Source organism: Berghia stephanieae, chromosome 10 (assembly GCF_034508935.2).
Source record: "Berghia stephanieae isolate SIO BIC M18660-M18661 chromosome 10, UCSD_Bste_1.3, whole genome shotgun sequence".
NCBI lineage: Eukaryota > Metazoa > Mollusca > Gastropoda > Nudibranchia > Aeolidiidae > Berghia > Berghia stephanieae.
This window is the reverse complement of record NC_088369.1, coordinates 21945967-21960966: the sequence shown is the minus strand read 5'-3', so window position 1 is coordinate 21960966 and position 15000 is coordinate 21945967. Positions and strand designations below refer to the sequence as shown.

The following is a 15000-nucleotide window of genomic DNA, read 5'->3' as shown; positions in this document are numbered from 1 at the left end:
CCTCGATTTGAGATATGAGCCAAAATGGAAGATAAAGTGTTTCCCATAGCAACAAATGTTATTCAGAAAAAAAATCATAACTTGGTTTCTAATAGACATAGAAAGAAAATTTTAAGTGGTAAATGATCAGAAAGATGTGGTCTATCTACACCACTGTATACATAACTCATTTTATGAAATTTTTGCATCTTCCCAGGTTTTCTTAGCCAGCCACACATTTAGATCATTTCAGCGCCAGTAAAAACAAGAAAATGGAATAGACAAACCAAATTAAAAAAAAAAAGAAAAAAGGAAAGAAAAGAAAAGAAAACAAAACAAAACAAAACAAAAAACAAGAAAAAAAAACAACAAAACGAAACCGCCAGTTGAGTGATTAGTTATCATAAAAGCAATATTATATCAGACTATGAAGATTAAAGGTTATAGGAGGAACGTAAGTGATGTCACTCAGTTCTTTGTTATTATCTTTTGACAGACTAAATAAAATAGAGCTTTATATAGCGCAATATCCACTAAATGTGCTCAAAGCGCTTTACAAGGGGTCCCTGTTCAACAGCCACACTTAACATGTAGGACGGGACATGACGCCTGCTAGGCGATAATACAATTTTTCGTACAAAGACAACGCTGTTAACGGCCAGGTACTCATTTTTTCCACTAATAGTGATACGTTCTCACTAAATGTTACCAGGCAGGCTATAAACGTTTCCTATTCGAATAAGTCCCCTTTGTCTCACTCACTCTTGGATTAAAATGGACAATTTAAAGCATCCAAGAATGAGTGAGACAAAGGGAACTGGTCGATCGAATAGGAAACGTTTTTATAGATAGTATGCACTTGGCTAAGAAGCTCATAACATTGCCATCCGGAAGTATAACGGACCAACACACAAAAGTGTGTGTATCCATGAACGTTTATAGTCGGGTTAATATAGTTCAGTGAGCATTAATCTTAAACGCGGATGGCAAAAAACAAAAAAAAAGACCCGAGTGACGTCATCTACCAACTATCTATAGTCTTGACTAGTAACATTTAGTGAGCACTTGTCAATAACAGTTTGTCTAAAAATAATAACAAAGAACTGAGTGACGTCATCTTCGTTCCTCCAATAGATATGATGAAGATGACGTCACTCAGGTCTTTGTCATTGTTTTTTGCCATCCGCGTTTATAAGTAATGCTCACTAAACTGTATTAACCAGACTATAAACCTTCAAGGTTACACACAGTTTTGTGTGTTGGCCAGTTTTACTTCCGGATGGCGATGTTGTGAACTTCTTAGCCAAGTGCATACTATCTATACTTTTACGATTGATATGGCGGGTATAAATTGTGTGCATTTTACTTAAACACATACCACCAATACTCGAATGCTATGTCTACCAACTTGACGTATAATATTGAAAACCCACATAGGAAGGAACCCTTAAGTTTCTTGTCTGGATACCATTATCTCAGTCTCTGGTCTTACCTCGTTCCTCATGGCGTCCAATTCCGTTTCGTACTCCTTGATGATCTTCTTCTGCTTACTGTCCAAGCCCGTCATCTTTCTCTGCATCTTCATCAACAGCTGAAATTGAAATATCAAAAACCAACATTAACCTCCAAGTATTAATTTTTTCGTTGTTTGTTTTTAGCCGTTTTACAGCACTTGCAACACTTTCAGGTCCTGTAACTATAAACCTCTCATTATACAGCGCACTTCCACGGATTTCCCATGCTCAATGCGTTTCACAATATTGAATTTATCCCCCCCCCCCATTTATTCCACATGGAACCATATGATTCCATTTCCATTTCATAAAGACCAATCGCCTGTAAGGCTTCTTTTAGTACTAACACTCTAACAACATCCAACTTTGCCTATAGCCAGGCACTCATTCATACTTGAGTTGAGTGGTGCAATGTGTATATATATAAATATTATATATATATATATATATAAATATACATATACATATATATATATATATATATATATATATATAAATATATATATATATAATATATATATATTAAAATGGAGTCACTCACTTATTTATGGCCGAAACACATGTTTCTGTGGTCTCCCCACGTCGTCAGTCGCCATATTATGTCCGTAGTACATAAGATGCCGACTGACGACGTTGGAAGACCACAGAAACATGTGTTTCGGCCATAAATAAGTGAGTGACTCCATCTAGATTTATATTAGCTCTAACCAACATTATCGAGCACTCTCGTTCCTACAAGTACCCACCAACACTCATATATATATATAAATATATATATATATATATATATATATATATATATATATATATATATATATATATATATAATGTATATAATGAGATTGTTTTCTCTCACAGAGCATGAAATGACCATAACGTGTAGTCAAATGATAATCTATATCTTACGTCATTCTCCGAGGTCTCTTGTCGTCCATCCCTGAATACGTCACTCTGGTCCCAATTCCTCTCGGACAGTGGACTGGTCATCTCTGTCCGATACATGTTGATGTCATAGACACGTCACGTCGATCGTCCACCGTTTTAACAACAAATGGATTGTATTTCACAAGCTATGAGAGATGATGGTATTGCTGACTACCACCTATGCCGTTCTATCGTCCACCGTTTTAACAACAAATGGATTGTATTTCACAAGCTATGAGAGATGATGGTACTCCTGACTACCACCTATGCCGTTCTATCGTCCACCGTTTTACCAACAAATGGATTGTATTTCACAAGCTATGAGAGATGATGGTACTCCTGACTACCACTATGCCGTTCTATCGTCCACCGTTTTAACAACAAATTGGATTGTATTTCACAAGCTATGAGAGATGAGGTACTTCTGACTACCACCTATGCCGTTCTATCGTCCACCGTTTTAACAACAAATGGATTGTATTTCACAAGCTATGAGAGATGATGGTATTGCTGACTACCACCTATGCCGTTCTATCGTCCACCGTTTTAACAACAAATGGATTTATTTCACAAGCTATGAGAGATGATGGTACTTCTGACTACCACCTATGCCGTTCTATCGTTCACCGTTTTAACAACAAATAGATTGTATTTCACAAGCTATGAGAGATAATGGTTCTTCTGACTACCACCTATGCCGTTCTATCGTCCACCATTTTAACAACAAATGGATTGTATTTCACAAGCTATGAGAGATGATGGTATTGCTGACTACCACCTATGCCGTTCTTTTATTTGAAAGATCTGAGTTGGTGCAGTTTGTGTTTTAGGTTAGCATCTTATATTGACAAGATACCTGCAAAAAAAAAAAAAAAAGAAAAGAAAGAAAGACAAGAATATATTATAAATTAGATGTGTAAATGTTGCTGCTCGAAGCTCGAAGAAATAAATAACAATGTGACATTGAATGAAAGCTTCAATTTAATACGAAAACCGATAAAATCGACGTTTATGGTTTCCCCTTTATCAACAAAACAGAATGAATGAAACACTACAGACGAATGTGATAATGTGGTAGTGGCGTTGTTAAGATGCATAGACCAATAATCTTATTCATCTCAACAACGCCATTACTACATCTGTAGTGTTTCATTCATCCTGTTTTGTTGATAAAGGGGAAACCCGAAACGTCCATTTTATCAGTTTTCGTATATTAAATTGAAGCTTATATTAAAATTCATATTGTTATTTCAAATAGATTTGAAAAACAAAAAAAAAACAAAAACAAAAACAAAACAACATGAAATGTGACCCATGGCCCCTGTTTCGAAATACTGTATATCAAATATATTCAGCTTCTCCCCTAACGTACATTTATTTGTAATTAGGCAGCTAAATAGATTGAGGTCTGGCGGGAAGTACTCTTGCTTTGATGGTGTCCATACAATGATACGACCGCTTTGACAAATGTATGTCCGTTACGAAAAATAAAAAGACCAGCTAACATATCCCCCCCCCCCCCCCAACAAACAAAAAAAAAAAAAATAAAAATAAACCCCAACAAAAACACCCATAAAAAAACAAACAAAAAAACAACAACAAACAAATAACAAAAAAAAACAAAAAAAAAAAAAAAAAACAAAAAAAAAACACAAAAAAAAACAAAACAAAAGAAAACAAAAAACAAAAAAATACCACCAACAAAAACAAACAAACAAACAGAAAAAAAACAACCAACAAAACACAAAAAATAAACAAAGGAAATTTAAAACCAAACAAAAAAAAAAAACAAACCCTAAAAGAAAAACAAAACTAAACGCAAAGGAAAAAAAAGAAAAAAAAAGAAGTAAAAAACAAACAAACAAAAAACAAACAAACAAAAACAACAAAAAAAAAAAAACAAAAAAAACCCCCAAAACCCCCCAATAAAACCAAAAAAAAAAAAAAAAAAAAAAAAAAACAAAAAAAAAAAAAGAAAAAAGAAACGAAAGAAAACCATAGAAAACAGTGTGTAAGTAGATGCTTGCCAACGTGTGTTATCAATTTACCTTTGACAGCATCGTTATCTTATCCTTTAGAAAAATCATCCTTGGAAACAGCACGAATTCCTTTCACAGACACAAAGAAATGAAAGTTATTATTGGTAGAGAGTAATAATATCTAGTTAGTAATGATTTCTATCTATAAGTCAATATGACTTGTAACGGAACAATGGTATTAGGTAGGTCAAAATCATGTGAACTCATTGACTCATTGCCCTGACAGGTCCGTAGATTTTTTGATATTACAGTCAACTCTTGTTAACCAGTGCCGCGCTGAGGACCGGTCCAAGGACCGGTCACACGGTCTTTTAGCTGCGAACCGGAGACCGGTCCCATAGTGGAAGACTGGCGGCGGTCCTCACTTCTTATCACCTTTCAACGGTCTCGCGCCATACTAGGCTACTTCCCCAGCGATTCGTTGCCTCGGTTGCCTATCTTCCACCAATCACCACCCATCCCACTTAATTAATCGCACCCACCCCCCTTTGCCATACACTAAACGACACAGACGACCATACAGGCAGACGACCACCAACCTCCACTCCGCAAACCGCCCTTTCGTGTGTGAGATGGGGGGAACAGGAGGCGCACGCCTTGGACGATTCCATTATACGGGGTGAATTTCAAAATTTACTACACCATAATGATTGCAATGACAATGATCTATGGTGAAGGCATGACCCCTCTTCTCTAATGGGTTATTGTTTGAAATGTATGTGACTACTAAAGATGTATGTGTTTGTGTGTGTGTGTGTGTGTGTGTGTGTGTGTGTGTGTGTGTCCAACCTAGCAAGTAGCAAATCCGATTTTTTGTTTTCTTTTGTCCATCTCTTGTCACCACTCCTTTCTATCGCAGTGTTGTCATTTAAAATAATACAATAATATTAACATTTCGTTTGGTGTTTTTACTAATCAAATAATATGAGTTTCATTAGTTTCGTCCTTCCAAAAAACCCAGTTATAACGTCTGAATTTTAAAAAAGTCCAATAGAATATTTGGGGACCCCGATAGCTCAGTTGATAGAGCACTCTCTTTATACGCAAAGGGCCAGAGATCGATCCCAGGTGCAGTCGAGTTTTTTCTGAATCCCTGTCTACTCAGAAATGAATGGGTAGCTGAGTTTGTTAGATCTGGCGAAAAGTCACCATCGACCCCTCTTATTACCTCATCCACCCCCTCTTATTATAACTTCACGTCTCTCTCTTACTCTTCAATGCTCGCTGCCCTCTAATGTGTGTGTGTGTGGGGGGGGGGGGTAGGAGTTGCGTGTGTGTATCAACGCCACGAACAACTCGATCAACGCCTTGGGCGATGCCATTATCTCCGTTACTGGGGATAAATTTCAAATTTTATTAAATTATCGAAGTAACAATGAAGTACGGTGAGCAAATAAAGAAGGCATCACCCCTCTTCTCTAATTAGGTTACAATTTGAAATGAGTGTGACTACTCCGTGTGTTTTACTCCTGTAGACCACAGTTTTCATCGTGTAGCGGTCTTTAACGGTTCAAGAATGAACGATCCCACGGTCTCAAAGGTCAAACCGGTTCGAATTTCCAACAGTCTCTCAGGAATGTTCAATGTCGAAAAGGACCGGTCCTAGGACCGGTCCTTGCGGTCTTCATTTCCCAAGGACCGTAGGACCGTGGTCCTTAAGCTTGCCAAGGACCGCCCCGCACTCTTGTTAACCAAATTCTCTGTTATATTGCTTACTGATTAATTGGATCAGATGCGCATGTGAAGGACTTTTTCTTCCTTTTAATTATGGTCATTACAATGGAGGATTTGATCATCTAAGTGTCACTATTGAATACACCAACAAATGTGTAAATGCTATGCTAAGTAACTTAAAAATAAACACTTGTAATATGCAACTTGAAGCCTCTCGGCGCAAATGATGCTCATTACAAACTAGAAATATATAAATACACATCTATAGAAAGATATAAATACACATCTAACATATTTCATGAATCAAGATTATTATATTATATTCGGTTCTACTCGAGCCAAAAGCGACGCCAAAAGATTTGTTTGGAGACGTTGTTTGAACATTCCGAGGGCAGTTGCTCTTGGTGTAGCTGGGGAGCTCGTTCCATGTTTTGGGTCCGAAGTGTTGAAATGAACGTATTCCGCGCACGCACCGTGGAAATTTCAAATGGAGAACGTTAGGAGAATATGAGAATAGCCTGTTGGAACTATGTTGGATGCTGGACGTTAAAGTTTTCTAATATCTCGTGAGCGCACTTGAAACGAGTAATGCCCCCTTCTATAGAACTTTCTGCTCATCGCCTTATTCTGCCGATTCCTCTGCAACAGAGGACAAGCAAAACTGTTCTGTAATTTATTAATTTCCAAGATCTTCAATTTTCCCAAAAGAACACGGAAGTATAGAGAATTGCCGTGGTTGAGTTTGGGGAATACATGATAAAGTACTAGCTTTATGCAGACATGCGTAGACATGACTGCTCGTATTTATATAGCGCATTTCACGATTTCATAGCACCACGATTCTTCATTTGTTCTTCCAGTAGGTCGTATGGCTCTAATTTCTTATTTCAAACAGTCCTGGTTTCATGTAAAACTCCTTAAAAAAAATACAGAATAACATATATGTCATTGCATTGAGTCAGCTACTCATTCATACCTGCGTCGAGGTTGCTGAAGTGTCCATGGAAACTATGCGGGGGTCATATTTTTGCTATCGTTGTCATCTATCCTAAGACCTGACACATTAAATGCCTTTTGACTTCGCTCTTAGACAAAATAAATATACTGTGCCGTTTGGCTATTAAATATGAACATTTTACATTCATGTGAACTGCGGTGTTTGGGTCATCAGGGTGTGACTGTATTATAATCGTTGATGACGTGGAGGGATTTGGCAGTGCCGTGCCGTACACAAGAGATTAGACTTAATACAGCATTTCGACTTTCGTACGACTAAGTTTGTAACACTGTTACATACACAGTTTCTTCAGCAACAACAAAAAGTTAAAATGTTAATATTGATATCAATATTCTAATTGGTTTTGTTGTTGGCTAAAGAATGATGTTGAGCCCTAAACGTTCCGTGACAGAATTGATTTTGCTACACTTTGGATTGCACGCTAGTCTATCTGTAAAAATACTTTTCGTCATATCTAAAAGACACAGCTACCTAATATCTGCTGGGTAGAATTAGAGGTCCACACATTTTTTGTTTAAAATGTCAACTCTACTGGTATTCAAACCTGATCCCTCGCGTTTCTTACTCCTTATGTCTTGATGAAACGCACATAGGATTAAGTATATAGAAAGGATTGTGAGAGAATGTTCACAAGATTATCATCTTGCGACCTTTGAAGAGTTACGTTTGGGACCCTTTGACCCAATCTACATTTCATTTTCCTTTCTCTCTCTTTCCTTTTCCCCTCTTCTTCTCCCTCTTCCTCCTCCTCCTCCTCCTCCTCCTCCTCCTCCTCCTCCTCCTCCTCCTCGGTTTCTTCTTCTTCTTCTTCTTCTTCTTCTTCTTCTTCTTCTTCTCTATTTGTCTCATTTATTTGTCTCTCGCTCCCTTAGACATCCCTCTCTTCTTCATTTTCTCCCTGTCACCCTCTTCATGATTATGATTTAATTTAAACAATATTGTTTTCCCCCTCTCACTCCCCCTTTTCCACGCGAAAAGGTCGTGTGTTTTTGTATTGTTTCATTTTATAAAACATAATATTATCACTTGATACTTTCGGCACATTGTTTGTGCCACACACAGTGAAACTTGAACCGTGGTGCTAGTGGCCAGAAGCCGAGTGTGATTTCACTGGACCACATAGCATTTCTATTGTCCAGCTGTACAAAGTGGCCCTACAGGGTGGCCCTAAGTATTCGAGTTAATTCCGATTTGAAATAATAGGAGGCGGGTTGGGTTGATTCATAGAAATGGTCATTTCCTGTCTCTGAGAGGACATTCGTTTATCGATAGGTGTTCTGGGATTCCCTTGTCTGTGGCATTATATGACACACTAATCGGAGTTAATTCCGATTTCGATGTTTTGAAATATGTAATAGGAGGCGGAGTGGAGTAATACAAATGTCCATTTACACACACACACACACACACACAAACACACATTCTTTCTCTCTCTCACACACAAGAGCGAGAGAGAGTGAGAGAGAGAATGAGAGAGAGAGAGAGAGAGAGAGATAAAGAGAAAGAAAGAAAGAGATAGATAGATAGATAGATAGATAGATAGATAGAGAGAGAGAGAGAGAGAGAGAGAGAGAGAGAGAGAGAGAGAGAGAGAGAGAGAGAGAGAGAGAGAGAGGACATTTGTTTATCGATATGTGTTCTGGGATTCCCTTGTCTGTAGCATAACATAGCCCAGACTTAGGAGGTAATTCGTAGCCTTCATAAACTCATAACCTGACGCTGACCAGAACATGAAGTCAAAATAAAAGACCTGATCAGATTACCAAGAAAGCAAATCGTGAGTTGTATTTAATAGTTCAATCAAAGGGATCATTTGTTGTTTCCTTGAGCACTGCTGACGACAATTGGATTCAATAGTCTGATGTCATGTCGCCCAGCAACGGCGGCCATCGCGGTTCTAAACAAAGAAAATCCTTACTTTTTATTCTTCATGCTGGTGAGAACTTTTCATATGTCTTGTGATCAGAATGTGTAAATGTCAAAACATGATCAGATTTATAATGTTTTTTTTTCCCTCTCGATACGCTTTTATGTTCGTCGGATAAATATTTCATAAGGACGTCCGCCATTGTTCCGATAGTTTAGAGCCAGTTACTAAGTTACCATGCGTCATTTCGGGGGAAGTGACGTTACGACTGTTGAAGCGTATTCACAAGGCGCTGCATTAAACTAAAAAATGTCTTCAAAATACTCCTTGTGTCAGACCGTAGCCTGACACTGACCAAAAAATGACGTCAAAAGACAAGTCTTTGGTTACAAAAGAAAACAAATCGTGAGTTGTATTCAATAGTTCATACAATATAAATTACGAGTACATACTTGTTTCATTGAGCTCTACTAACGACAACTCACTAGACGCTGCACTAACCTGAAAAATGACGTCAAAGTCCTATAGATAGTTCGAAGATGACGTCACTCAGGTCTTTGTTATTGTTTTTTGCCATCCGCGTTTATGAGTAATGCTCACTGAACTGCATTAACCTGACTATAAATGTTCATGGATACACACAGTTTTGTGTGTTGGTCCGTTATACTTCCAGATGGCAATGTTATTAGCTGCTTAGCCAAGCGCATACTATCTATAGGGTTTTAATGTCAGGCTATAAGTTAACGATGGGTACGCTACGGTAAGGCTATTGGGAAGAATAGTGTGATGTAAAAAAAACAACTGGTTCCTATTATATTGTGCGGCTATGTGGTCTAGTGGTATGACACTCGCTTTCGGATCGGAAGGTCCTGGGTTCGAGCCTTGCGCTCGGCGCATAGTTGAGTCCTTAGAAAAGGCTCTTTACTCACATTTTCTCACCGTACTCAGGTGTAAAATGAGTACCTGGCCGTTAACAGCGTTGTCTTCGTCCGAAAAATTGTAATATCGCCTAACAGGCGTCATGTCCCGTCCTACATGTTAAATGTTGCTGTTGACCAGGGACCCCTTGTAAAGCGCTTTGAGCACATTTAGTGGATATTGCGCTATATAAAAGCTCAATTTAATTTTAATATTGGACGAAAACAACTCTTGCCAGTGGACTGGATGTATAACGTGTAGAATATATTATTATATCTTTTGATTTCAGAGTAATGAGTAACGTGGTCATTTGTAAATTTGACAATTACACTTTAAGGAAAAAAGATCAAGAACAAAATTTGGTGATAGATCGTTTGCTTGTTTCAACCCCAAGATTTGGAATGAACTACCACGTGGTCTGAGGGAGTGTAAGTCTTTACCTACCTTTAAAAAGAATCTCAAGACACGTCTTTACTGTATTTGTTTTTATTGACTCTATGAATCCCTGATTTGGCTATGAATTATTATTATTTATTATTATTATTATTATTATTATTATTATTATTATTATTATTATTATTATTATTATTATTATTATTATTATTATTATTATTATTATCATTATTATTATTATTATCATTATTATTATATTATTATTATTATTATTATTATTATTATATTATTATTATTATTATCATTATCATTATCATTATCATTATTATTATTATTATTATTATTATTATTATTATTATTATTATTATTATTATTATTATTATTATTATTATTATTATTATTATTATTATTATTATTATTATTATTATTATTATTATTATTATTATTTTTATTATTATTATATCTTCTAGTCTAAATATAGAATGCTGGTTGTCAATAAAGATCACCCATCTTCGCCCTTTTACGTCACGTAATCCTTAGAATTTGCCTTTACATCCTGCTACTAAAATAACTATGCCATGTTTATGTAACCTATTCGTTATCAGTACTGCGAAGGACTGGCTACATACACACTTCCAATGATTTAGGAACCAGAAGAGTGGAGGGTTTGATGTCACGGCTTTTTCTTCCCTATTGATGCTATGCTGATAGGTAAAAAGCTCACAACATCTATCAGCCGGATATAACGTACCAACACACTAAATATGTGTAACCCAATACGTTTATTTTCTGATTTATATAATTTACTGAAAACTAATCATTAAAATGGTTTTATAAAATCAATAAATAAGAGCAGAATGACGTCAATTTCATTCCATCTATTAGTTGACGAAGGTTACGGTCTATTCACAGCCTGACACCAGGACTTGTATTGTGACGTCATTTTTATGCTCAGGGAGTTGTGTTGAATGTTCCTTTGGTTATGTTGGATGTTGTCGACTTGAATTTGGACGTACTTTTGTGGTCAGTGCCAGGCTACGGGTTACAAAGGCTACGGTCTATTCTGGTTTTGGTGTTTAGTAATAAGTAATAGGGGGCGGGTTGCTGGATACAAATTGCCATTAACTCTCTCTCTCTCTCTCTCTCTCTCTCTCTCTCTCTCTATCTATCTCTCTCTCTCTTTCTCTCTCCTTCTCTCTCTCTCTCTCTCTCTCTTTCTTTCTTTCTCTTTCTTTCTCTCTCACCTTCTCTCTCTCTCTCTCTCTCTCTCTCTCTCTCTCTCTCTCTCTCTATTTCTCAAGAGAAAGAACATTCGTTTATCGATAGCGTGTGATCTGGAATTCTCTCGTCTGTAACAAGACTGACTATCTGTAGCCCTGGAATCGGAGTTTATTCCGGTCTCATTGTTTTGCATGTCATAGGAGGCGGGCTTGATTGTTCTAAAATGTCCATATACTCCCACCCCCCCCTTCTCTCTCATGCACTCACACACTCTCCCCCCTACACACATACACACACACACACACATACTCTTTCTCTCCCCCCCCCCCCACACACACACCCGCATGCACTCACATACACCCACACCCACACACACACACATACTCCCCCCACCTTGCACACATACACACACACACACATAATCTTTCTCTCTCTCTCTCTCTCTCTCTCTCTCTCTCTCTCTCTCTCTCTCTCTCTTTCTCTCTCTCTTTCATTCTTTCCCTTTGACAACTTGATCGCCATCAATCTTAACTCATCGATATTTGAATTAAAACATTTCTGGTCAATATAACAATAAATGTGTTTTGTCAGTTGACGGCAGTACTTTGAATCCTTCTCACTGACGTTTGTACAGATAGTATGCGTTTGGATAAGAACCTCACAACATTGCCATCCGGAAATGAAACCGATAACACACAAAAATATGTGTAATCTTGAACGTTTATAGTCCGGTTAATACAGTTTAGTGAGAATTACTCATAAATGGATGGAAAAAAAAACAATATCGTGAGTTGTATTCAATAGTTCAACCAATGAAATAACTTGTTCCCTTGACTTCTACTAATGACAACTCACTAGACGCTACACAAACCTAAAAATGACGTCAAACTGCCAGTCCTAGAGGGTTCTAGCGTTGCCATCGTAAAGTTATAGCCTGATACTGACCAAAAAATGACGTCAAAATGCCAGTCTTTTGCCACAAAAGAAAACAAATCGTGAGTTGTATTCAATAGTTCAACCAATGAAATAACTTGTTCCCTTGACTTCTACTAATGACAACTCACTAGACGCAACACAAACCTAAAAATGACGTCAAACTGCCAGTCCTAGAGGGTTCTAGCGTGGCCTTCGTAAAGTTATAGCCTGATACTGACCAAAAAATGACGTCAAAATGCCAGTCTTTTGCCACAAAAGAAAACAAATCGTGAGTTGTATTCAATAGTTCAACCAATGAAAGAACTTGTTTCCATGAGCTCTACTAACGACAACGCACTAGGCGGTGCAAAAACCAAATAATGACGTCAAACTGCCAGTCCTTTTGGATTTTTAGTATCAGGCTATAGATAGTATGCGCTTGGCTAAGAAGCTCATAACATTGCCATCCGGAAGTATAACGAACCAACACACAAAACTGTGTGTATCCATGAACGTTTATAGTCAGGTTAATACAGTTCAGTGAGCATTATTCATAAACGCGGAGGGCAAAAAACAATAACAAAGACCTGAGTGACGTCATCTGCATACTATCAATAGATAGTTCGAAGATGACGTCACTCAGGTCTTTGTTATTGTTTTTTGCCATCCGCGTTTATGAGTAATGCTCACTGAACTGTATTAACCAGACTATAAACGTTCATGGGTACATACAGTTTTATGTGTTGGTCCGCATACTATCTATAACATAACGATGGCTACGATACAATCTATAGCCTGCCACTGAAACCCAAAAGGACTGGTCTTTTGACGTCATAATTTGGTTTTTGCACCGCCTCATGAGTTGTCGTTAGTAGAGCCCAAGGAAACAAGTGGCCCCATTGGTTGAACTATTGAATACAACTCACGAGTTGTTTTCGTTTGTAACAAAAGACTGGCCTTTTGACGTCATTTTTGGTCAGTGTCAGGCTACATAAGTTAACGATGGCTACGGTTCGAGAGCCACCCCCCCCCCCCCGACAAAAAGTGAGTCTCCCCCGATAATATGTTATTTAAAAAAAAAAAAAACCCACTTTCGGCGTGCTGTGAAACTACGGAAGTCATTCCATATCCATTGTATGTAATAATTCAGTAACATTATAAGTGACGGACGCATTCGGAATAAATTGCTCCCAAAAACGAATGAGAGAGTGAATGAGTCAACTATATCTTACCTAAATCCTCCTCTACCACTCTTTCCCGTGACAGGCAGCAGTAAAAAAATGACAAAACTAAAGAACACACACATTCTTGTCATGAACGTTTTACATCAACACACATCCAAGAAGGATTAGAAGGTTTCACATCAAACATTTTGACGAATCAATTTTTCAATTTAAAAAAAAATAAATATTCTGACTACCGCATATCCAAAATAATCCCTCTAAATCTATCTTGAATATTTTCAAGTTTGACTTCTAACTTCTACTCTTCTAACTTGGCTACACACATACACACTGATAAATTATAATAGGTTTTTTCAAACAGTAAAATATAAAACTGCTACACATTACACAATAATAAACTATAATTGAAAAAAAAAGTATCTTTTACTTTTATCACTGTGTATAATATAATGTGTATAGATAGTTAGTCTAAAACTGTTAGTCTTCAGCTTGTCAAAAAATTCAAATTGTATCCGAACACACAAGTAAGAATTTGTTTTTAAGAAGAGTCCCTTTAATCACTACTTTTTCAAATAACACAAAATGTGTGTGAGTAATGGTTTATCGAAAGATTCTCAGTCTTCACCATGTATAAAAATTCTAATTATCCGAACACATGAAAGGAATAATATATTATTATGATTTAAAAATCACTATAATCCCCACTACTTCAACCAACACATACAATCTCTAATCTGTGTAAGTTTATCTAAAATTCCATCGCATTTCGATGATAATATAATAGCGTGTAGAAAATTCAAATTCTCAGAACACACGATAAGCGATAGGAATCTGTGCTACTGTTATTTGTTGTTTTGGTCAGTCGATAGGGTGATTAGCCCTGACTCTGACCAGACCATACAAGCACCGACTGAATCTATCTCAGCATTGCCAATGGCCATATTCAAAGGGTTTGGATCAGTGGGACTTAATAACAGGCTGATTGGTGATAAAGCTATTATTACATTGTTAGACGACGAGTAGTGCTTGTTTCTACTCGCACAATTCTGGCGCCTGAACTCATGAACCAAGAAGGATCGAATTTATTTGTTTTTTTTTTCAAGGGAAATGAGCTTGACACAATAAGAACGATCTAGTTCTATATTCATGTTTTCATCCAACCAAGTCATCAATCACATGATTTGTTTTTCTCAGTAGATTGGATAATTCTTAACAAATGTAAACACGCTGCTTTGTTTATGAAAGTTGTAAACATACCCGTGTGTCAAGCTGAATAAATAGACCAATCGTGATGTTAGATATTTTAAAAGGTGTGAACACTTTTCACTATGTGCGTCATTTTGAGTACATTTTG

The 15000-nt window shown here is 37.1% G+C and overlaps 2 protein-coding genes across 4 annotated transcripts in view; one reads left to right on the top strand and one right to left on the bottom strand.

Moving 5' to 3' along the window:
- Nucleotides 1-14544, bottom strand: part of LOC144980815 (uncharacterized) — a 53492-nt gene extending 38948 nt beyond the window's left edge. Inside the window, exons 1-3 of one of the 3 annotated variants that reach the window (XM_078928643.1) lie at nt 13695-14544; nt 2400-3273; nt 1472-1570 (exon numbers count right to left, since the gene is read on the bottom strand). In XM_078928643.1, coding sequence (XP_078784769.1) covers nt 1472-1570; nt 2400-2495 — 195 coding nt within the window. In that variant the 5' untranslated portion in view covers nt 2496-3273; nt 13695-14544. Of the gene's footprint in view, nt 1-1471; nt 1571-2399; nt 3274-4465; nt 5062-13694 lie in introns of those variants that run through there. The other 2 variants (XM_078928644.1, XM_078928645.1) reach the window with 2 other exon arrangements.
- Nucleotides 1-15000, top strand: part of LOC144980823 (putative serine protease K12H4.7) — a 641746-nt gene that overhangs the window by 286239 nt on the left and 340507 nt on the right. The window lies entirely within an intron of this gene.